Here is a 25,474-nt window from a genome sequence, read left to right on the forward strand (position 1 = left end):
TTTTACATGGCATATCACTCGCCAATAAAGTTAATTTGTTCTTAATTACAACAATTCTGTATATACAAAATTGTTAATTAATCAAAAAATATTTTTTTAATTTGTTAAAACATAATTTTTGTCTTGACGGCCTAAAAAAAAATTGACGTAAGTGTCGTTTATAAAACTTGTCGCATAGTACAATAACCTCAAAAATACTAAGTTAAGAGAAATAGCAGCTCAACTTAAACTCAGTTTATATGTGGTATATCATTACTGAAGCATGTATTGGCAAAAATAATTGTAAACAGTAAAAAACTGTTAAGATCGGCATTATGCGGAAACATTTAAAATTTTCCTGGACGATAAAAATATTATTTTTCATAATCTGGGTATCGAAATGATGATAAGACACCCGTTTAATTCTTCGTCGTGAGTTATAAGCTAGGTCCCAAATAAAATTGCTTCTCTAAATTTTTATGGCCAGTAAAACCATCATTACTGGTTGTATTTAATTTTTCGAGTGGGGAAGGAACAGAGACAAGTAAACAATTTGCTGCTCAAGTTATAAAAGTATTTTTTGAAATTCTGTAATAACTCTTTGAACCATTAATTTTGAATATTGTGTTTTGTTTTTTTTTTTAATTCCTGTTAGTTACTAAATAAAGTATCTATCCATTTATTTATTGAGCCTTTTAGAATTTTGGCAATTGAATGGGTTTATAATAGCTGTAGGGTAGGTGTTGTGAAAGTGTTATTGTAATGTTTTTTATAAATTTTAAAATATCTGACCCATTTAAAAAAAAATACAATAGTAGTATTTGTTGAAAATTGCAAGACGAATCTAGAATTATGTTTCTTACAGGACCCTCCACTACTGGAACATCTAATTTTTGGGAAGAGCCGTCAGATTGTGGACATCTGGGCAATTTCACATGTTTTTATCTCCTTCGATTTGAGGATAAATATCTAGAAAATTTGAAAATAATTTTTGATGCTGAACATATTGTATTATATTAACAGACTTCTCGATGAAGCGTTCGATATAAAACCTTTAGCATAGAGAAGAACACCCATTAAAATTTACCAAAGATTATAAGGTTTTATTTTTGGCCACCATACATTTGCGAATCATGCCTTGTATAAAAACTACTATGATGGTTGTTTACAACAAACAGTTTTCTTGGACTTGGACCATGTCACTCTGCTTGTAAATGTATGTGAAAGTCCTGATAAACAGAATCGGCTGCAAACATTCAGAACTACGATGCTTTGAAATTGCGCAAATCTCTATATACAGTGTTGTTTATGGATCGATTTTGATAGTTTTTTTTTGTTGGATAGGTCTCTGAAAAATGCACCAAATCTTATTGTACTTGTTGCTTCAACTTAAAATCATGGCCAAGTGAGACTATTTAACAAGAGAGAGAAGAGGGAAGTACTATTAGGGATTTAAAAAAAAAGGCATTACTCAGTCCTGTATAGTGTTTGTCTCCCGGAATCAGTTTAGGTTAGTTAGTTTATGTAGCCCTGAATAAGAATTCGTTGACACTTTATTCTTCAAGAAATCCCTACAGCCTTAAATTGGTATAGTTTAATTCTAAGTACTCCCTTTTTTTTTTAATCTCTTCTCTCTCTTTTGTTAAATAGTTTCAGTTGGCCATGACTTTAAGTTGAAGCAATAAGCAAAACAAGGGATTAGTGAATTTTTCAGAGACCTATCCAACAAAAAAAGTTAATAAAATCGAATCACAACGATTTTGAAGGAGGGTCCTTTCCCAGGGTCTCGCCCACCTCTAAATTCTAGTTTCTTTTTTTGGTTTTGGGAACTTTTAATGCGACATTTAACGTCAATCGTAGCGCATAAGTTGTCAACTAAAACATAATAATTTTTTTGTTTAATCTGCAGCGGCCGGGGCTTGAGCGGAAGTGACGTCCTACGTGGATAATTACCGATTTTGCTTTGCTGCCGCCTCTACACCGCGAAATTTATTTTTATTCCTCGCTAATTATCGAGGCAAATACGCCGGAACGATCAAAGTCAACCCTTCAGATCTTCGAATTTATTAAGTCCTTTGATTAAACTCCTATCAGGAACAAAATTGACCTCTCAAACGGATTATTAATGATGGAAATCGACTACTGAAAGCAGTCTATTCGGATATTTATAAAATTACAAGTAAATAAATAAATACGTACCGCTTGCCTCGTCGTTATTCGTCCGGCCCAATACGGTTAATGAGTTACGAAAACTAATTAATTTTTTAATACGGGCGCACCTCCTCCCCGGTAAACGAATATTTGCTTGGAAACTTTTAAATTGGTTCCCTTGTAATTAAATATTATAATCTCTTTCCTTTTTGGAAAATGTATATATAAAACGGCGAAGTAATATCCTTTCAAAAACTAATTTAAGTGCTATTTTATTTTATAAAGCGGATTAATTTATTAAGTTTAGCCGCTTTCTCGTTATTCGAAAACAATCGCTTGCCGTTGCCGTGCCAGAACTTGGCGCGAGATCTTCTTCGTCCCGTAATCAAATAGAGAATTAATTTTCATTAAAAGTGAATTTAGGAGGAACCATATAATGAACAATTAGAAACCCCCTCCCCCCTCCTTCTAGCCCTCGTTATATAATTTATTCCCGGTCGGCTTTATTTCGCTGTGGTTGCGATGGATATGTATCAACTGAGAGTCTGTTGCTGGGTATTTCTTGATATGGTGATTTCAAAGATAAATGGTTTTGCCTCATATTGTGTAGAAGAAAGTGTAACAATTAACGTACTGTAAAGATGTAGTGCAGGGTCGGACTTTGGAAAGCAATGAAGAATACTGAGTATTATTAATGTAATAAAAGGCAAAAGTTTAACAAAACAAAAACTGTAGATATGGCATGCCTGCAAGTGTTTTGTACTTTGGAGCGTTTCTTCTGGAATACCGAGCAGCAATCATTATAACAACTTTTTTCACATGTGTCTCTCGATCCTAAGTTTCAGTTATTAAATTATAAATTGTCTTCAATAACATCCTGTATAGGAGTTTTTTTTTAATTCTTTATTAACTCCGAGCCATTAATTATCAGTGTTGGGAAAACTTTGATTTTTATTTAAAAAATCAAAAAACATTGATTTAAAAAAAAAGTCATTTTAATTGACTTTTTTTTAATTTCATAAGAATATGTGTTTCCCGTTTTTTTTTTGTCACAATATTTGACTGAAGTGGTTTGTGACCTAATTTTGTGAGAGGTAACGCAGCAAATATGGCCCTAATGCTGCTCTGCACATATTTTGAATTTACTGAGCAAAGACTTACAAATACCAGAAGTCAAAGAACATATAGTCCAAATTGTATAACCATATAGCTAGAGCGAAATTCAGTCCAGCAGGAGGCAACGTTTTAGTTCTTGCAAGTGATGTGCGATGGAATAGCGTTGCTGATTGTTTAAAGGTGTAGGTCTCTCACTGGGGGCATATATGATATTAAAAATATCTGATGAACAAAAATTGATTCGACCATTTACCAAAAGGTTAACCATTTTTAAACTAATATCAGTTGCTCTTGATATTTTGCATTCCCAGATGCTGTAGAGCAGTAGAAACATTTACAATATATCTTCGACAATGTTGTAGAATTATCTTTATCAAAAATACCAAAAAAATCAGGATCGATATAAATAGGCACTCACTCCATATCATTTTATAGTCTATATGTTGAACCCTCAAAAGCAAAAATATGGATTAACACACGAAGGAAAGAATCTGTCTTTAGGTATAATTAATAATTTATATGGAAACACTGGACTAATAAAAGTTGAATAAAGTTGAATGCCCGCATTTGCCCATTTAAAAAACTTATGTATAAAAAACGTAAATGGAATATAGTGGTGGACATCACAAAAAGATACAGGGGAAAATTATAATTTTTGTTCAAACTGTACAAGGAAAATGCGTAACCATAAAGTGTATATAATTATGTTATTTGTCTTATTTTTTTAAAGATTTGTGTTTTAGTTTTTATTTGTTATAATATTTTTACGTTGTGCTTTTTGTGTTTCTCAATGAAAAAGCTATAAAAAAATAGGAGTTTGATTTAAATCATGATTTTAATCGTGCTTTAAACTACTGTTAATTATTAATAAATTGAAAATCCTTGAGTATTTTTTCAATTTTTTTTGTTTTTGTTTTTTAACATTTGTATCTTACAAGTCTGTAAAATGCATCACTTCTTCTCCTTTTTTAGCTTTAAATTATTTTTCCAATTATTTATTTAGTTTTCTAGAAATCTATTGACTGTTAAATAGGTTTACCAATAATAGCTTAATAAATAGCTATGAAAAAACCTCCTTTACCGAATTTTTCCACATATCCGGTGACATCTTATTACCACTTTTATTTATTAAATCTGCAACATTAGCGCTTCCAGTGAGAGAAGAATTTTGGGACCTAATGCTTAATTTTAGTTGGTACCATTACTAACGACTTACAAACACACTTTTTATGCTCAATGGTTTTGCAACTTTTAAAAGCTCACTTTTTTGTTATAACATTCTTTAAAAATAGTAATATGTCGTCATGCAGTGTGTCATTTGCTCTTTGTACCTATGAAGTAATTAAAAACTGTTTTCTATAGACCTCGGTCTAGGAGTATAAATATCTTCCCGCATAAAACAACGAACGCACTAATAATACTGTTCATTTCCCGTGATAAATTAGGACTTAATTTTTAAAAATGAAAACCCCCAATATAAGAACGCATTACTTATTATATTTTCGAACCAATTGATTACATAAATTTACAGTTGCAGGTCGGCACCCCTTTCTATTCCAGTCATTAGGCAAAAACCAAATCAAAATTTAATTAGGAACATGCTTTGCTTATTGCTCTTTCGGATATGTTGATTACACGACTTCCAATTACTTCACTTTTTTTTTTGCCCTCTCTTTGTACGTTGCTGCCACTTTGTTCTACTGTTTTCTCCTTCCTATTCTAAAATACCTGCGTTCAATAATCGTTGGTACAGTGTCACTTTAAAGCGTCGGCTTTATTAAACACTGTCACGGGCTATATGTGAATTGGTATTTTAGGGTAAAATCGGTCCACAATTCATTACGAGGTGCGTTCAAAAAGTAAGTTGACTTTTGCAATTGGACGGGCTACGTACATTCAATCTTCGATATATTTTTTTGTTTTATTGGTTCACATGTCCCTAATATATGTTCCCAGTTTCAGCCAGTTTGCACGTTTTCTTTTTTTTTTGTGAGACAGAAGCGTTAAACGTGTTTTGTGTGCTCAGCGATTTTCTGCTGTCAAAAAAATGAAACAAAGAATTAACATAATATTTTATGTAAAAATGGAATACAGTGCTGCCAAACACTTGGAATATTGACAACGGCTACTTAGAGCACAAAAAATGTTTATAAGCGGTACAAGCTGTTCCAAGACGGCCGAGAAGACGCCGATGACGAACCTCGCTCTGGAAATGTTTTTGCTTACTGTTTTCTTTGATTAACGTGGCGTAGTACATCAAGAGTTCTTACCACAAGGTCGTACCGTCAATGAATGCGCCGTTTGCGAAAAGTAATACGAAGAAAATTCATGGATTTTGCATCACGATAGTGCACCTGCTCACTGAATATTGCTTGGGTCTAACTTTTTGGCCAAAAACAAAACCACAATTGCCTTGATTCACCTTGCCACTTTTTTCTGTTCCCAAAACTCACGAAACCCATGAAAAGAAGGTGGTTTGGAACGATTGAAGAGATAAAGAAAAAATCGCTGGAAGAACGCAAGGCTATACCAGAAGTGCTTGAAAAAAAGTCGGCACCTGCGTATTATAATATCTGATGGGGATTACTTTGAATGGGACAACATTCATTTCGATAAATAAATAAATGCTTTTTGATAAAATTGAAAAGACACCTTACTTTTTGAACACATCTCGTATATAAGATCAGAAAATAAGTGATCGTAAAGACACTAGAATCTACAAATTTAATATTTTTCATGATATATCTGAGGATATATCACTACCATTTATTTTGGGGTTTTAGGAACATCTAGGTTCAGTAGTTTTAAATAATTAGAATTTACCACCTATTAAGGAAAATATACGAGTATTGTTAGTAGTAATCTAAAAGGACATATTTGTATCATACAAGTATGTTTGGATGCACCTGCAAAAAGTAAGCTTACAGAGCTTGTTTGGTTAACACAGTTAAATATTTTAAAAATTTAGACCATAGCCTGACGGCAACCAAAGTTTGATAACGATGATGATGATGCCCCCAATCTGGATTAAAAGTATTCATAACAAATAGTATCGCACAGCATGGAACATCATTTAGTAGTTTTAAGTTTAATAAGACTTGTAGGATCGTCTAATCACTTTTGTGGAGTATGTTAGGGTCAAGTTAGATTCGCATTTCGTAACTTTACGTTTCAATAAAGTGATTATTATTATAATTATTATAAGTATTATATATTTCTCAGTTCCCAATATAGTTCTATAAACTAACGATTATTCCCCAAATAATAACTACAACCGCAGAGAAACAATCTCGGAAACAACAAAGCATTAGCAATTAGTGTCTGTAGTGGATTTGTTTAAGTAAAGAATTCTTTTAGTAGTAAAATTGTGTTTTTCTGTCCCGATAAAGCTAGACCACCACTATGTTACTGGCTTTCGTGGTTGCAGAATTGTTGAAAAACCAATAGCAGGTCGAAAATATATATGTATTTGCTTGCGACCTAGATCTGACTATAATTACGCTTACGTCTTTACTATTTACTTACTCTGTACTCTGAACTCAATCTATAATTTTTTTAAATGAGATATGTATTGATTGGTATTCACGATTTTGGCAAAAACTACGCGACGCATGGGCAATATTAAACTCGTTAAAAAATAAATTGGTTTTTTAACAAGCTAGGCCCAGACGAGTGAGAAGCTTTAGGTGATATTAGACAGGTGTCTCTTAAGTCTGAGCCCACATTGTGGACGAAGTTTTAGCCAATTATTTCCTTAATGATCCCACGTAATTGGGCTGCAATCTTTCTCATCTGGTCCGGAGTCTAATTAGGCCGCTCGTTTTAAATAGATTCCAAGGAGAAGTTAATTAGTAAAAATAGATACGAGTGCCCGTCGACCAACTTAATTGCCCGTACAAAAACTAATTAAATCCCCGCCTTTTTTTATTATATTATTTAATTAATCCGATTAGTTCGGAGGGGGCAGTTATCCACTTTTATTACAGATTTTACAACTCAATTTAAGAGCGGCGGGTAGTTCGGCAAACCCGGGCAGAAAAAAACATAAAAATTTTGTTTAGTTAAAATAAGTCGTAAACCGGATAAAATACGGCCGGCCACTGTTACGGCTAATGGAAAGCTTTAAACTTTGAGTCTTTTATTTTCCGTGATAAGTGTGGTTAAATGTACCGGTTTAGGAAACAGTTAATTTTAAAATAAAATATTTTCAAGCTTTTTCTACTCAATGTCATTATTTTCGGAGTCGTAATAAATACTATGTATTGTTTGTATACAACATAAATATCGACATTATTATATATTTAAGTAATAATGAAGAATGGCGTTATAACTTATTAGTAATACAAAATTACTATTAATTTTCAAAAACCTGACCTGCTTATTTGGCTTATTGTTGCCAAATCTGTTAGTGTCGAGACTCGTAAGAGTCAATAGATAAATATAAATGTAGTTGCATATTTTAAAATATACCCATATAAAGTGTTCGTGGCACACTTGATTAATGGATCTTCAGCAGTGACACATAACCAATTCAACCATTGAGAGCATGACAAATAAGCAAGGACGACTGCAGAATCTCTTACGTATTTAACCAACTGCACATTTGTTGTTGTTGTGAGACCCAATTGGGTTTGAGGCAACAACTGACAACCACAGGTCAGTAACTCTGCATTCGTGTTTGTTCATTAGTACAGTATCCCCATCTTTGACCTGGTCCAAGTGCCACTGATATAACTGAAGACGCCACAAACGTGGATGGCCCTATAACCGACAGATAAACCGACGAGTCCTTTATTGTTATAATTAAAATATAGTCGGTACGATTTGTCGTGGCATAGTCCGCAATAAAATGCCAGGCAGAATCTTGCTGTGTGGTGATACCGTTATATCAAGTGTATTCTCCTTTTCTTAGTATTCTTTTATTATGTTTTCACTATGTGTTATACAACTGATCCAATTTTCTTTGGAACTGTCTGGAACTGTCTTAAAAAATATTTTGCACTGAGCTCACACCAATTCTATGGCATTAAATATTTAATGGTTAGGAGGCAATCTTCAAACCTGATGACCCGTTTCATCAATTACTTCAACTGTACCATACGGCAAGTTTTGTTTTGTAATTTTTAATAATTTTCCGCTTACTGCGCAGCCAATTCATCATTTCTTCTCGACGCATTTGGTACGCTTTCGCCCTCAATGATAATACTTAAAGAGGGCCTTTCCAATTTCGGCAGCAGTTTTTCAAAAATGCGACCCTGTTTCGTAGTAGAAAATATTGTAATTATACGGTAATTAGAGCTATCTATATCGAGTGTACGACACCGAGGCGTAATAGACAAAGGTAGAACCCAGGCCGCTAAATGGATGGGTTTTGCCATTCTTAGTTTACGAGGTAAAATATGACTGACTATCCCATGGCAAATCGTAAAGTCTGTTCATAGATATAAGAAAGTGACTAACTGATACGAATTAACGAAAGACTCTATAAGAATGAAATATGGCCGAACAGGCCCGTACTTTGCTTAGAATTTAATTATTTGGGGTTTTGTTAGGAAAGATACTAAACAATATATATTTGCAATATGGATATACGATTGTTCTGCTTTTTCTATATGTTTAGCAGAATTTGTCCAGGGATGTTGGATGTGGAGGGATGTTAAAAACTTCGGTTTCTATAAGTTTGAGGACATTGGAGTTAACAGGGGGAAAAACATTGTTATGACGAATGGCAGATTTCAGTTGGTGCCAAACATATTCAATAGGATTACCTACCTGGATACTTAGAATCCGGTTGTTATGAAAATTTCTACGGTCTACATAAATAAATCTGAAAAAATAGAAAAAGGAATTGATATAATTTCGAATATTTTGTCTTTTCCAGATAGTCGCGTCCACTAGCAAGGGGGGCCGACCACACGTATCAGTTACCAGTTGAGGCCGAGTGAGTGGCTCCGATCCCCCCAAACGATTTTATTCCAGAAGTACGGCGCGTACGCAAGCGCGCCCAACCCGTTCAAGCTGGCCGCCAGTGCATTAGCCACGATGAATCCGCATTATCATCCGTATGGTGGCCCGGCCGAGCTGACGTCACCGCATCCCCCTTCGCCCGATAACAACAATTATCACGGACACACAGGTGGACCTCCGGGGCCCATTAGTCGTATGCATCCAGCGAATGGACACGCAATCGGATCGATAGGTATACACACGCAAATTTTTGATCCCGGCGATCAAGGTACGAACGAATTACGTACGAATCAGTCAACCGTTCGTCCAGAATGATTGCTGATCGATCGTCGCCTTGTCGGGTTTGGCAACTATTTCCGATACTGCAAAACTCCAAACTTTAGGCCTTTGAACTTGATATTTAACTTACACAATACTTTATGTTCAAAGGATAAGCTACTAAAAAAACATCATTTCGTGATTTTAGCGCTGGCCCGAAACTGAGTGAATTACTTCACAAAAAAATATTTGCAGTTGCCTTGATATTGTCACAGTGCGGTCGTGGCTTAATATTTGGCAACATGGGTAGTATTAGGAACAATTTTCGCACTACCCGACCAAAGGGCTGGTATTCCATCAATTGAAAACCACGCCATGCTTTGACACGGGAAATCGTAAAAAGCTTGCAAGTGTCCCATAAAAATTCACCATAAAATCTTGCAACTCCTCACTTGTAAACGTAATTGTTGTTTGAAACTGCTTTATCCACAAGTTTAGTGGCTAATCATCTTCCAAGTCCTATGCGCATTCTGTCTCAGTAATAAGTCCTACATGACGATAGAAGTGTTGAATTTTTTCCGCTGTCACATCTTCCAAGCTTTGCTAATAAAGTTGACTGCATTATTAATGGAAAATTTGTCTTTGGACTCGATCATTTCCATTAAAGTGTTTTTCCTGTATCGACTCTTAAGATTTTTTATTATGCTCTGGTCCATCGGCTGTAATACACTTGTTGTTTTGGCTGGAAGAAATGCCAATTCAATATTCCGTAGATTTGGAATATAGGGATGGGCAGGGCAGTTATCTAAGAGAAGTAATATTTTCCTCCCCTTTAATTCTGCAAACCGTATCTCTTCTTTAAAATTTGTGATGTCATCCCTGCAGGCTTGTTTGCCTTGTAAGTGATCGGCAAATGCTTGATGTTCTTAAAACATCGTGGGTTAGTTGATTTTCCAATCTCGACTAGTTTACTTATTTCTCTCCCACTCAGATTAGCAGCTACTAACACTGCGTTCTTTAGAAAGTTTTCCACCCACACACTTTTCGCTTCGAAATTTAAGAGTTTTATCTGGCGTCATTTTGTAAAAAAATCAGATTCGTCAGCATTAAAAATATCGTCAGCAGGGTACTTTTTTGCTACTTTTGGCTCCAGCCAATCACTAGTGACGTTTCTGTCAATAATTTATACCATGTCTCTGAACTTCCCCAACCATCCTTGGGAAGCCTTGAAATCGATAATCGATAATGTTCAGCAAACTTTGCGACGGTGTAAGTCCGTATCGACGTCCCACATCATTTTTCTTTTCCGCCCGTTCTATCTCTCTAATTAAATCAACTTTATCATCTAGAGATAAAATTTTTCGTTTACTCGCCATGTTCATAGTATTCACTAAGTCAAATTAGAACTGATTGAAACAATGGTGTACTTTTATACATCCCGATAAAGGCATTAACATAATCGCTTATTACGGGAAATACACTTAGTACGACCAGGTACTCGGTAATTAGATTATTAGGGTAAGAAATTCTGAGAAGGTAGGAGACTCTATTAATTACAAGTCAACCTACATACCTTATTTTGTTACCTGTTGTTCCCTTTTTCCTTTCGGTATAGAAAGTGAGAAATTCGTTATGCAGACTGGATTAATACATAGCTTTGTATAGAGACCTAATAGTACAACAAATTTTGTTCGTAATAGAGAGTTTCGCTATAGGGAGTTCTCACTGTAACGGAGTGATTGAACCTCGGGGCCGAGGAAATGCCAAACATGATTGATACTATGTAAGTAGTCAAAAAAATTACTTCCTCCACTAACATTACATAAAATTCACACGAACTTTAAAATAGTTTCATCTTCAGACGCTCATATTAGACCCCAATTACGAAAGAAAATTTTCTGAATGCCTGTAAATGTGCCCGTTCTTTTAACAATTTAAACTCATTATTGAATATTTCTCCTTTGTATGAAATTTTTATTCAGGGGAGCGAAAATTGTTGTCTTGACTCCGGCTCCGACTCAACCGACCCGTATGCAAGTTGATCCTAATTAATATTCAATCACTAAGTACCAGACGTCTATAAAGGAACATGGTTCTGGTAGATATACATCCGTTGTTTCTGAGGGTCAGCTCGCAATGCTTATCATAGAGGTTTAACTAGGAACAAACATATTCTACCTAAATTTCTCAAATTATCAAGTAATCTTCCACACACACGTATTTAGAGCAAGAGCTCATTCCAAGAGAGCCCTGATGAACCGTTTTCATAATATTTTTCTGCTTAATTGTTAAACACTCTGTATGTTAAAGATATAGATATAGATAGATTATTTCCATAAGACTTGATTTACAAGTGTTGGATATTGTCAGTATAATGTAAAAGTATAAAATTATCTTAGTATAATTAGGAAATTAATAATAGTAATAATAATAAGTAATACTGATGGATAAATAACAAATATAGAAACAATAACAAACAACGAATACGTATTAAAAGGTATCACAACAAAGAAAATCCTTAATATTGTAATAGGCGAGGCGTAGCAATTTGTCTTTAAGAGTGCATTTAAATTTTGACTAGTTATCTCCTTCAGTTCGATAGGCAATTTATTATAAATTTTTACAGTCAAAACAAAGGGACTATTTGCTGTAAGAGACAGTCGATGTCTAGGTATTTTTATGATACGATTCGGTCTTAAACTGTACTGAATATCTGAGTTTCTTGAGGGCATATAAAGATTAGAGTTACTTTTTACATACGTGGCACAATTTAGCATGTACATACTAGGAAGTGTCAATAAAGAGTGTTGTGGAAATAGGTTTCGACATGAAAAATTCCAGGGCTTAACCAGTATAGTCCGTAAAATGCGTTTCTGCATCCTAAAGACGTACTCCGCACGTGGGGAACCTCCCCAACAAACCAAGGCGTAGTTGAGACACGAATAGACATACGAAAAATAGTACATTTTTAACAAGGGGAAAGAAACCTGATGGTGGAGCCTCCATATGACAAAGCAGTAAACCGAAAGTTTTCTGAGAATGTGGTCCACCTGTTCGAACCAGGAGAGTCTCGAGTTTACATAAACTCCGAGGAATTTTACAACACTTTTCTGTTGAATTGTGCTTTCATTAAAGCGTACTAATAAACTCTTATTTAAATCCCGTGTTGAAAAGGCGATCATCTCAGTTTTACTTTTATTCAATATCAATTTGTTAATTTCTGCATAATGTTTCATTTGCTCAACCGTTGTCTTGGTTGCAATGCTAAGTTGCTGCAGAAAGGGTAGACACTGCATCATCCGCAAACTCACATTTTATTTCTTCTCGTACTTTTGTTTGTGAAACCAAAGGCTCACTGGTTATGTTCATCTGTATGTTTTCTATGTTTTCACCCAAGCAACTAACCTTACCCCAATAACTTGTACACAAATGTCATATATGTCTTAAATAATAATCTCTAAGAGCGAGGTTCGCTCTGAAGTTCCCTTAACCAACAGCTTCGCTTCGTTCCCATTCGTTCATTTAAAACGTTTTAATTCTTTTTATTAACCGAATTAAGTATCAGAAGATATATTTTATCAGTTATAGATAATATAGGGGTCGTTCATTCTGTAAACTTGTTACACCTCAGATGGCTATGAGATTTTTGTTCAAACTACAATGATGTTTTGCGCATGCACATAAATTTTCCAGAGTTAATACACAAAGTATCTGGGTTACCAGTGTGTGGCCTCTATATTTAAATGATCTAGTAGCCATATGGTTATAGCGAAGAAAGTACAAAAAAATCTAATATCAAGCGGCCTTCAATTAATATTTAATTGTTTCCACCATAACCCACGTCCTTGGGGTTGCGTTTTTAAACTTTGTAATTAATGTATTTATTAACATTTGTTTCCGTGATGTAATTAATTGTAATTAATTACCCCATGGGAATACGAAATAAGAGTAGTTGATTGTCATGCTCAGATAATAATAATGAATTGTATAACGTGGCAATGAAACATGATTAAGTAAATCAAATAAATCATGTTATAGTTGATCGTTTATCGATATATCAATGCACCTAACTATACCAATCAGGCGTTTAGAGCAAATTTTATCATGCCCAAGTTCAACTTAAAGGTGAGATTTGCTTATGGCGTCGACTCCCAAACAACAATGGCCGTAATTTGACCTTTCGTGTACACTCGTAATGTCAAAAGAACGCCGCGTACAGTTCAAAAGGAAATCACCATTATTTCGCACAGTGATATAAATTATTTTCATGCTTCAATCCCTTCGGGCTTTTTAGTTCCGGCAGGGAGTCTTAAAAACAGGAAGCAGGTTTTCCGGTGAGCGGGTCCGGCCGCAAAATCGGTTTGAGGAGTAATTGTTTTTTTATATTAAATATTATTTTAAGCGCAGGTGGTAAATAAGCAACCAATCAGATCCATCTCCAGGATGCCACGTAAATGTGCATCGTCACATTAAGGATTTTTAATTTTGATTAATTAAATTAATTTATGATAATGAGCGAAACTACTGACTGGAATGAAAATTAAAACAAGTACTTGATGATTCACGGACTAACGTGGGTGTTTATCGAAAATGAAATATAATTATGTTGATTGTTCATCAAAATCGTGAACATCAATCAATGTTTGTATCAAACTTACTATAATTCTATTTCAGTGTAAGAAGTTTCATATATCAATTTTTATTCGTAGTTAAAATCCAGGGTGTCCTTTTTAAATTTTTCACGAATTTAATTACATTTAGTTGAAGCAATATTTTTAGCAAAAAATGAAGAAAGCAATTAAAAGCTGTTGTAGATGTAGAAAGATATTTTTTACAAAAAAGCCCAGGAATCAGTAAGCTAATAATATTTATTTTGATAAGCGAAATTTTCAGCCCGCCGTTCCATTGAAATTATTTTGCATTTTTATGATGCAAGTAGAAAGAAAGGCTAAGAAATTGATTCAGGTGCTGAACTACACACTACACAGGAGAATCCTGGGAACTGTTTCGAAGAAACAGACGTTGAAGTGACCACTGTCTCAAAACATTTGCATTTGTTATTGGCAAGGAAAACTGCAATTGTGTTTTGTGTTGCTTTAACTAACACTAATGATAACTATAATAGTTTAAATAATAATAATTTGGGTCAGAGAAGCAAGGAGCTCAATTGTTTTGGAATTAAATTTGAGTTTTTAAGTAGTCGAGGTGCTACTATTTAACGTATTGTGTCTCTTTCTGTTCAATTTTGAACTGGTTGTAAGATAGTTTTACTTCAGGATATGCTTACAAAAATTTTCGAAACTCATATCAAATCCATTGTTTTACTTTTAGCGTCGATTATTTTGTACAATTAGATAAGCCATTCATAAGTGAAAATGAAAATTGATATTGAAATAATGGAACATGAGTGCAGGCAATGAATTAAGGGGATTTATGCTGTTTCGTCTTGGAAGTTCGTAGTTTGGTTTCGAATGCTTGTTTCATGATTGATGTATTGTATGTACAGGGTGGTCCGTTTAGCAGGGGCGTATACCCAATATCGAAACCTACGGTGGTAGTTGTTTTTATTAAAATGGCCTTTATTTTTTTTAAATTTTCTTAATCGTCACTTTTTTCTATGCCGGGTGGTAAAACAAAGTTACATTTTTTTAAATAGAACAACCTACATTTTATTGCATTTTTGGATAGTCCTTTCAAAGACAAATTCAACTATATATATGAGTATAGTTCTGGGATGCACCGTTTCGAACTTCTTAGCGATCATCTTCAGTATTCCAGTTATGTTTAAAGCATCATTGTTCGGTGGCTTATTAACTTTTTCTTTAGGCAATGGTAAAATTTTTCTATTGTCTTAAATGAGATACTTTGTACACTACTGGATTTTCGAATAGCCACTTTAATAGCAATGTCAATTATATAACATAGTACCGGTCTCTGACTTACCGTTGTGGTTTAATTGGCAATTATTTTCCTATAATACATAACTTCTTTTATATTTATAATTTAAGAATTTTGTAAATAAGGTCCTTAAATGGAAAAAAACTTTTAAAAAATATTCATATTCTTAATAATATACATATAAAAAATGGATAGAAATCTGTCTGTTGAGACACAAACACAAAATTGATGACATAATTTTATTTTAAGCGTATTTTTTCGGATTTCCACTATCCATGATTAGGAAAAAAAAAGGTCATTTTAACAGAAACAACTTTTGCATATAATTTTTTTTTGTAACCCCCGTAGGTTTCGAGATAAAGTATAGGCCCCTCTTAAACGTTTCACTCTGTACATGTGCTTGTTGTAACAATTTAGAAAACCTGTTACTTCATTATCCTTATTAAATTTTTGCAGAACTCCTTTCTATACTTAAGTCTAAATACATCAGTAATCTGAGTCTAATTCACCTCTGCTCGAATCCTTAGATGTCGACATTTACTTGGTTCCTTTTTCATTTTATTTATTCCTTTTTCTCTCTTATTGATCGATTACAGGCGGATTCCTTTGGAGTTCTGTTAATGTCCCATTTTTTACCTTTTTTCTCACGAATGTTTTCGATAATTTCATCCACGATGATATTAAACAATAACTAACACATCTAATTGCCCTGTCATTAGCGGGTATCGTTCTGGCAATAGATATTCCGAATTATTCTAAATTCTTGTTGTCACTCAGTTTTTGATGGTTAATATTGACTGTGATTGTTGTTATTTTTGTTAGAGTTCAATGCAGTACCCTGTAGGTTCATTTTTTATATGTAGGTATCTTTCTTGTTCTCTTTTATGAACGAACGTAAGAATTGTGGTTTCGTTTCGAGTTAGGACTATATTTACTGGCTTTGTCTATTTGTTTCTCTAAGATTTCTTCATTCGTTTGATACTTTCTATTCAATCAACATCGTCACTAACTTTAAACGCCTGCTCGTCGTGTTAGTTTTTTTTAGTGCACTGAGTCCTTTCTCACTGTTTCAGGTCTGCTGAGCGGGCCACACCACCACGATCAACACCCGCACTCTCACCATCCTCACCCGGCGTTCGGCAGTGGAGGTGGGGGAGGCGGGCCACCAAGTTCGGACGGCCCCCACCACCAGCAACAGCACCACAACCCTAGTATAGCGAACAACAACAACAATAACAATGGCACGGTGAAAATATGTGCGGGTTGCGGCGGCAAGATCGTCGAACGTTTTCTTTTGCACGCGTTGGACCGGTACTGGCACAACGGATGCCTCAAGTGTACATGTTGCGGGGCGATGCTGGCCGATATCGGCACGTCGTGTTTCACTAGGGGCGGCATGATACTGTGCAAACAGGATTACATGAGGTAAATTTACTAAAGAAACTTTTAACGTAGGGTCGGACCTTGGCAGTGGCCGATTTTGTATGGAAAAAAAGTGAACTTTATTGCTTTGTAATTTGGCGACATTTCGGTTGGGTATAACGCCGATAAAAGCTGTAGAACGCGTTTCAAGTTTTCAGGATCAAACTTGAATGATAAAATGTAATTCGAATAATATAAATGATACCCGTATGTGTTACCTCGAACTTTACAAAGAGCAAAAGAAGGAAAAATTAAGTTAAAACCAGGGACTCAGAACGGAACGAAAACGAGAACGAAAAAATGAAATTGGCCGAATAATTCATAAAACGAAAGCGGAAACGAAAACGTAATTTTTATTTTACGTTCATGATTGAAAACGAAATTAATAATTTCGGTTACCGGTTGTAACCGGTTTATTTTTTAACCTACCCCTAGTAGATATATCGGGGATACAAGGGTCTTCTATCCACGTCGGCCCTGGAAGCTCCCATTTCTATTTCCCACTACTTTACCGAAGATTCGCGAACATCTACTCGCTCATCACTAGTGCTTCGCTATAAAGTAGGAGAACCGAAGGTGAAGTGATCGCTCGCACATGCAGGGATAATTCAATATTTTCTTACACAAGTTCGTTACATTAATTTGGCGGTATCAGTCTGTATTGTAATTCCGTTTGTGTGTCTTAATCTTGTTAAGTTGTTATTATACATATATAAAGGTAACATTTTAAAACAATAATATAATTTAAACTCATAAAAATATTTTTAAGCCTTTTTAGAATGGGAAGATATAAAATGAATCCGTTTCGAAAATGTCTTATTTAAATTTATTTAAATAAAAAAAGGCGACTAAATATCGAACCTACCTTAGATGATGTCGTTATAAAACAAAAAAGCAATATTTCAGTTCACATTACTCCTGATTTGTTGAAGGAAGTTAACGGCCGTGTCGTTAAATGCTTTGAGTTTAAAAGTTAAAAACGACAGAATTAATGGGGAAGTTATTATTATCTTTCAAAGTTGATGGAGCAAGTAGACTTGATAGAAGTATATTAGGAATCAACGGTCAATTTATTGGCAATAATAACTGTCTAGTTTTAAGGACCTTGGCGATGCGGGATTTGAAGGAAAGACATGCTTCCTCATACATTTCAAAAATAATATTGGCTGTATTAAAAGAATATCAAGTTGATCTGAAGCAAGTACTCAGTATAACAACAGACGATTGGGCAAATATGCTCAAAGCGGTGAGTTTGTTAGAATACCAGCAACGGGATATTATTAGTGACGAAAAAGAAAGTAAACAAGAAAATGAAATTCGAGAAAATGAAGAACAAGAAAATGGAAGTGATGCATTTATTACTAGATGCTTCCATAGGCGTCATTGCTACAAATTCCGGCTGTAGCCCCTTTGCAGCTTGACGTGGATGATGTGTTAAAGTTAAAAGGATATTCTAGCGATAATAAGTATAGCTAGAAAGGTGACTAAGAGACTCAGAACAATAAATGTTGTAACTGTAATTATAACAATGAAACTTAAGAAATCTATTACAGATGGTGCGACACGATGGTACAGCACCCATGATATGTTGGAACGACTCTTATTATTGAAAGACTTTTGTAGATACATGGCCGGAAGCATTGAAGAGCTACATTTAAGCGAAAATGATTGGTCAGATATACAAGACATCTGTAACGTTTTAAATCATGCGAAAAAAACAGCAAAATTATTGAAAACATTTATTGACTGGAGATGTTCATTCTGCCTGGCTGAATTGTAAAATGGAAACAAGTAAAATTTGTAACCGGTTTTGAACAAATATAGTAGAATCCCTAAACGAAAGGGGAAAAGCACTATTTAATCAAGATCAAAATATAAATGAAGCTAACAACTTCGTGGAAGAGTCATCTCTAGAGTCAACTTCAACAGAAGAAGATCAAATAGAGCAATTTTTAAAACAAAAAAAAAATATTTCTTCAATATCTCGCAGCATGCAAGTGAAAAGCGAGATACGTTCGCCTTAAAATATTGGCCAGCAAAAGAAACGTCATCAAATGAATTGTAAAACGTTGCAAAACAAATTGTTGGTTTACCTATTACATAAGTGAGTATTGAATGAGCATTTTCAGCAATGAAATATATTGTAAATTGTCAAAGGACGAATTTAAAAGAAAATTTATTGAAAGATGTCTTGCTTCTTAGATTAGATAGTTGCAATTAATTTTTATATGAATATATTCATATATACTAAAATTAATAATTATCCTGTGCTTTACTTTAGTTTAATTAACTAAAATTTTAAATTATTTCTAATAATAATAACAACTTTATTTACAAATAACCAAAAATTAACAATGACAGAAAATTGTTAAATAAGTAAAAGTTAATTGAAATAAAGCAAGATCAGAGAGAAAAAAAACAGTAATATTATTTAAAATATGAAGCAAAAAAAAACAACAAAAATCTGTCACTGCCATACCACTAAACAGAATAGCAGTGCGTGGATTTGAAGTAACTAAATTTAATGGGAATAAATGAAAGAAACTAAAACAGATTCGTGCCTCTCCAATACAGAAAGGGTCCCAAACAATTCATTTTAAATTTCATTTTTAATATTTATTCTTATTCTTTAAAGCTATATTATTCCTGTAAAGCTAATACAAAAATTTTATCGTGACTTTGTAGTAACATCAAATTTAAATTTAGGAAAGCAAAGTCATGTCTTTCGATTCCAGTGGCCACCCTTATCAACTAATCTTATCTCAGCAAATATTCCCTTCTTTTATCGCGAGCGTTTGAGTTAGCAAAAAATGTTATATGCCAGAAATATGATATGGTTTTATGTAGCTTTTCTAAACACTTTTTATATAACCGGTCGAATTTACCGCGATTAAGTGCAATCGAAGTAAATACAAATTATTTGAGAAAACTCAACAAGCAATCGCCCTTTCCAAACAATTTGTGGGTGTTAAAGTGCAAAATTGAAGTTTGGTAGCCAATTTTGTAATTTATCTTATCTTAACTTAAAAGCGCTAATTCTAGTGTGATGATGTCCTACTAACTTTTAAGGTCATATTTTGTAACAATGTTTTAGGTAAAACGTTGCTGCAGTGTAATAAACCTTATATTACAATGTTGATTCGGAACTGTCTGAATTTTCTTCTAAATTTGAAAACTAAAATATCAAAATAAAGGCTACGACTTCTGCATTTACTATTTTTGATAATAAAACCTGTAGATGAGTGTGAGTGTGACGAAGTCAATGTTTTTGCTATCATGGGATCGATATTTTACCGTTTCTCCAAAGCAAACTCATGATAACCTCACGTTCGAGAGAACTGAAATTTCAATGAGGGTTTATTTATTTTAGAAATCCATCTTCCGCTCCAACGTGTACGACTATTACCTACCTCTTCTTCCCCTTCTCGGTAGTACTTTAATGCTCGTCGACCGGCCTTCCAAGAAAGTTTGGCATTTTTGGCACTATCATTATGTCTGATGAAGATGAACAGACTTTATTCATCGTCCCAAAACTGGTTTAACTGGATCAATAACGAAAAGGCAATCAAAAAAGTATTTTACTTTTGAACGTTCGACGTTAGTCAAAGCAAAAAGAACTGAGCGGCTGCACCTACCAGAACTGGAAAACCACAATTAGAGTTTAGCGTGGAAGGTTAAAGTTTAATGAAGGTGGTCACTCTCGACCAAGATAATTTTATGCGACATTGATGTATGTGTTCGCTATGCTTTGTATAATTGTAGTTTATATGATATTAATAATTTTTACGTTTAACTGGCATTCTGATTTCAATTTTAAATGAACTGATAGTTTAGCCGGAAACTAAAATCAATTATGTAATTTTCCACTATTTATGTTTTAGACGCATAATGTGGACTTTCTCGTGATGTGGCGTGAATTTTAAAGTTTAATTGGACAACAGCTTCGATATAATTTTGCGCCAGGGAGCGGCTACGCCAATACAAATTTCAAAAGAAAATACGAAATTTATCCCAGCCGTAGTGTGTTGTGTTCCTTTTTTTATGAATTAGACCGCTTCTCTCCCTTCGAGCACAAAGAACTAAATCAATAAAACACCCTCCACGAGATCCCGAAGGAATTCTAAATTGAAAACCGACCAGGGTTATCCAGTCAAATAACGTAATGGACAGGGAACCGAATAACCAAAACAATTTGCCATTGTCCTACAGGGGATTGTCGGAAATTAGGCCGTTGTGATGTTATTTTTCTATTTAGCATTTATGGCGCTGCTATAACTGCCGCTTTCTCTTTTATGTTAGGATTATTTTTCTTTTTAAATTGAACTTCGAATCGAAATAAAAAATACACCAAGTGTTTTTTTTTTTAATTTGCTTGCTTAAACTTTTTATTAAATTTTCAAGAATTTAGATCGAAATAATAGCATTGTTTACGTTTTTAGGGCTTACATAATCCGACATATTTTTTAGGTCAAGTCCGCGGTTCTTCCCCTTAACCTTGTTGGGGGGGTAGAAACAGACAAAATGAGTTTTCGGTTTTATTTACAATTTTTTGTAATTTAGTTGTATTTGCGATCCCTACCGAGAAAATAAAAACACTTTTTAGTTTTCTCTAAATTTAATTACATTTTTTAACGAAATAATTGGACAAAAGTAATGGATTCTTTAGTTATTTTTCATTTTGGTTTTTTGGATTCTTTTTCTGCAGTCATTTGGTATTACTCGTTTTACAATCGCTTTTTTGTAAGCATCCCACCGTATGCTGTGTTGAAATATACATATTTAGCTTTCTTTCTTTGCACTGAGAAAAAAATAGATTAGGGGCCCTTACTACTGTTAAAATTGAAGCGCCTCACGTGACTAAGATATTTTCGTTGAGCTGGAAATGATCTTCAGCGCATGCCTTTACATTTCACCGACTAACTTGCACTTTGCGCCATTTTCTTTCTAAAGCGCTATATCCGCACACTTAACTCCATTTTGCCTGAAGATGCAACGGAATCTAAACATAATTTGGGAAAATACTGCCATACAAATTAATGAGCGATCGTGTTGGTTGTTCAACGCAAGGTCATTTCACTTAAAATTTTATTTATGTTATTATCCATATAGGCAGGGCATTTATATCTCTATAGATATGTGAAATATAGAAACATGGATTATAGCGATGTTTGATGTCTTTATCAGTGTATGTGTGAATTCCAGTTTTTAATAATTTTAACCTAAATCTTTTCAATTAGTTAATTAATGTTAACACTGGTCAGTTTAGAAAAATATATTTCAATTTGGTGTTATTATGTTCGGTGAACGCGAATAATTCGAAACCTCTTAAAAATCGAAAAATACGTTTGAATAGCGTAAACGGATATCATGCTTCGAAAGAATATACCACATTGATGGCCACCATCCTAATGAAATTCAAAAAAAGTTATAAGAAGTAGAAGTCAAATTAACACCCAACAAATTTTTGAAATAACCGCTACCTTCTACATTTTTTTTGTTTTCATAATTTAACAATAAAAAAAATGTTTTTTTTTTATTTTTGTCTTCCAGCTTCGTATATTCGAAATTTAGTTTATATTTGAAAAAAAAAATGCACATTTTCAAGCTATCAGGAAAATTATTGTTGATTCCATTGTCGTTTCCATCACATCTGTTACACAAGTTTGTAATATTTCAAAGGAGTTGCGAACTTAGTGAATTTAATTTGTGCCGAAAATGTATGTTATTGTATGTTCCATTTAATTTATTTATTCGATATTGTGGAACGGGCGTCTAAAATAACGAATGCCGCCATCGTTGCCAAGTATATTTGAGCAGATGCTCGAACCGCCCGTTAAAAAGGCGTATAATTTTCGGTTTTAAATCGACCCAGGGATTAATCTATTGAGTAACATCTCTCTTGTGGAAAATTTCGTAATTGTCAGTAGAAATTGTGCCGAACACGTAACAGATGTTTTTCGAGCGTACGCGAGCCGAGAGAAAGTCCGAATTTTAATAACTCTTAAAACCGCGATGAAAGCTTTATTGACCTGCGTTGCTATACGTACAGCTTTAAAATAAAGGACATCTTTTAAAACCCGAAACTTGTAATTTTTATTCTTCGTTATGTTATTTTTCAGTTTTTTTTGCATATCGCTGACTATTATATTGGATTTCGATCTTTCTTCTTATAAAACCAGGTTAAACGGTCATAATTTTAAGGTCAATAAGTTTTTTTTTAAAAGGTGTGTTCTAATAGACTCCGTTATCGTAATACAGAGTATATCAGTCTATACAAAAAGTCGTTTTTGTATGTACTTGCCGTGGTTACTCGCGATACTGTAATTGTAAAAGAAATATGGGTTCCAGTGACGTGATAATAATAGTAAATCTAATTGATGTTTATGGTTTAGCATTTTTGTTAAACAATTCAAAATGCTGTTTGTTCGTTCCTCTTTCGTTTCCCTGTATATTCCAGGGCGCTTAAAACTGTAATTAAATTTGACTAGATCTTATATTTTGTTATTTCTAGAATATTACTGGATCCATCAATTTTAATAACAATGATGTCCAAATATTTTTGTAGTAAATAGAAATCACGAAGTGGCTGGAAATCCAATTATCGGCAAAATATTTAAAAAGATATATTTGCGTTTCTTACTTCATGCGATTTTTTTTAAGTCGTTCGTTCTGGCGTAGAATAAAAAGCCAGAATCCTGCAATGAGCTCTGTAGTACTTTTCGCACTGTTCATAGTTTGGTTTTGTTTTATTTAATGCATATAACATTTAGCTTGCAATTAATCAGCAAGAACAACCTACACATTAATAATAATTAAGAAGGGAAGTTAAATTATTAGATATTTACTTTTTTTTATTGGATTTTACAATTTTGCAAGAATGAGAAATACGTTTTATCTAAAATGTATAATTGTAAACTTATGATCAATTTTAATATATGAATCTAAGTAATTATTATAAACAAAGGTCAAAAAATCGTCCAATAAAAGTTTTTAGATAAGTAATTATGTAGGAGTGTTTGTTGTGTTACTGAGTAAGTACTAATCTAAAAGATATAATAATGATATTGGTTTTTACTCAAAGAAATACAAAACTGTCACGACAAACGAAAGTGTTTAACATTATGCACACGAAGTTGTGAAACCCGAAACGGATAACATTAATATAGTGTAAAAAATAGAAACGCTGCTGTAATTATAATTTGCCAGTTTATACTTCAGTCACGAATTACAATTCTTTTCTATCCTACAAGATAATCCTTTCAATATACTATTACTATATCCAATAAAAAAAAATTACGCCAACGTGAAAATTACGGGAGATATTTTTTCCGGTTCTTCAGTTACACTGACGTTGTTCAATTTCTGATGGTCGCGTTAAACGTCGTTCAGTGAATGTATTCGTCCTAATGGTCACACGCGCAAGTTTGATAAACGACAGTTAAGTCATGAGTCTTAACGAACGACTGTCTGAAGAACATCTTGCATATTTTATTTATTCTATAACGATTAGTTGTTTACGGACAGGTGTCAAAATACAATCAGTGTTTAAAATTTACCAAAAACATCAGGTCACTCCCAAACCCGTGACTAAATTACCAGAAAAACGCGAAGTGAGTCGCGGCAGTCAGTCAGTCACTCATTTTCAAATTTGAGAGTGGGCAGCAAAAAATATGTTTAAAAAAATGAATATGTCCACAGACCGGTCTAAATGTTGGATAAAAAATTTGTCGTTGAGTATATTAAAAGAAAACTTAATATTGGAACTATAACACTATCTATGTAAATTTGGAAATATGCCGAGCTGCTCAATATTATAGCGTCGTTGGGCAAAATAAACTTTCCGAGTTGCGTGAGATATGACCAATATAAAATAACAGAAAATATCACCGCAGGTCTCAACAATTTATTATAACGGAACCGAACCGTGATTAGATGTTTTTTCCATGGCGTGTGATAACGCATCGATCTGCAATGCGGTCTATTTAGAACCGGTTTAATTTATTAGCATAAAATTCTGAACCCGACGCCCCCCGTTGTCTATCGATCGGAAGAAACTCAATCGATTCCAGTTATTTAGGTTGAGAGTTCTGACTTCGCTTCAGTTCTCATATTATTATTTTATGTTTTTTTTTTATAAATTGAAAGTCATTCTTCTTCATGGTATAAAATACTACTACTATAATTCACGCCGCCTTAACATTCAATAAACTTCATTGAAATATAAACTTACTTATCGATTTGAGAAACTAACTCATGGCTCGTAGTTCTCTTGCTCTTCGCCGTTTCCAACTAGCTCAATTTAAAATCTGCTTTAAGTATAACGATATACAATATAGGTTAGTCACCTTATTAATAACTTCTATTTCCGCTATTTGAGTTTGTCCTTAATTAGTAATCATATACTATATTAATTGAATATAATAACCAGGAGAGTCTTATTTTGTTTAGGTGGGATGCATAACAGCCACGACGTTGGATGCTGCGTCAACTCATATAACATTCTGTTTAATGTATTGTGTTTAAACGCTGTTTATTATTATATACCATTTAAAAAATTAGTAAATGAGTTTGTGGGCAGAAATGACATGGTACTAGCGTTGTGGAATTGACCGGTAAAGTTTTTTATGCCAATTGACCTGTCGATCGGCCGGTTAATTGATCAGTGATATTTATTTATATTGTG

At 33.8% G+C, this 25,474-nt stretch overlaps 1 protein-coding gene across 3 annotated transcripts in view; it reads left to right on the forward strand.

Annotated features, from left to right (window-relative positions):
* Positions 1–25,474, forward strand: part of LOC132697193 (LIM domain only protein 3) — a 304,634-nt gene that overhangs the window by 230,443 nt on the left and 48,717 nt on the right. For all 3 annotated transcript variants that reach the window (XM_060662501.1, XM_060662499.1, XM_060662500.1), the window contains 2 exons: positions 9,128–9,445; positions 16,443–16,794. In XM_060662501.1, coding sequence (XP_060518484.1) covers positions 9,289–9,445; positions 16,443–16,794 — 509 coding nt within the window. In that variant the 5' untranslated portion in view covers positions 9,128–9,288. The remainder of the gene's footprint in view (positions 1–9,127; positions 9,446–16,442; positions 16,795–25,474) is intronic.

This window comes from Cylas formicarius, unplaced genomic scaffold, assembly GCF_029955315.1.
Source record: "Cylas formicarius isolate icCylForm1 unplaced genomic scaffold, icCylForm1.1 PGA_scaffold_1__22_contigs__length_36826433, whole genome shotgun sequence".
Lineage (NCBI taxonomy): Eukaryota > Metazoa > Arthropoda > Insecta > Coleoptera > Brentidae > Cylas > Cylas formicarius.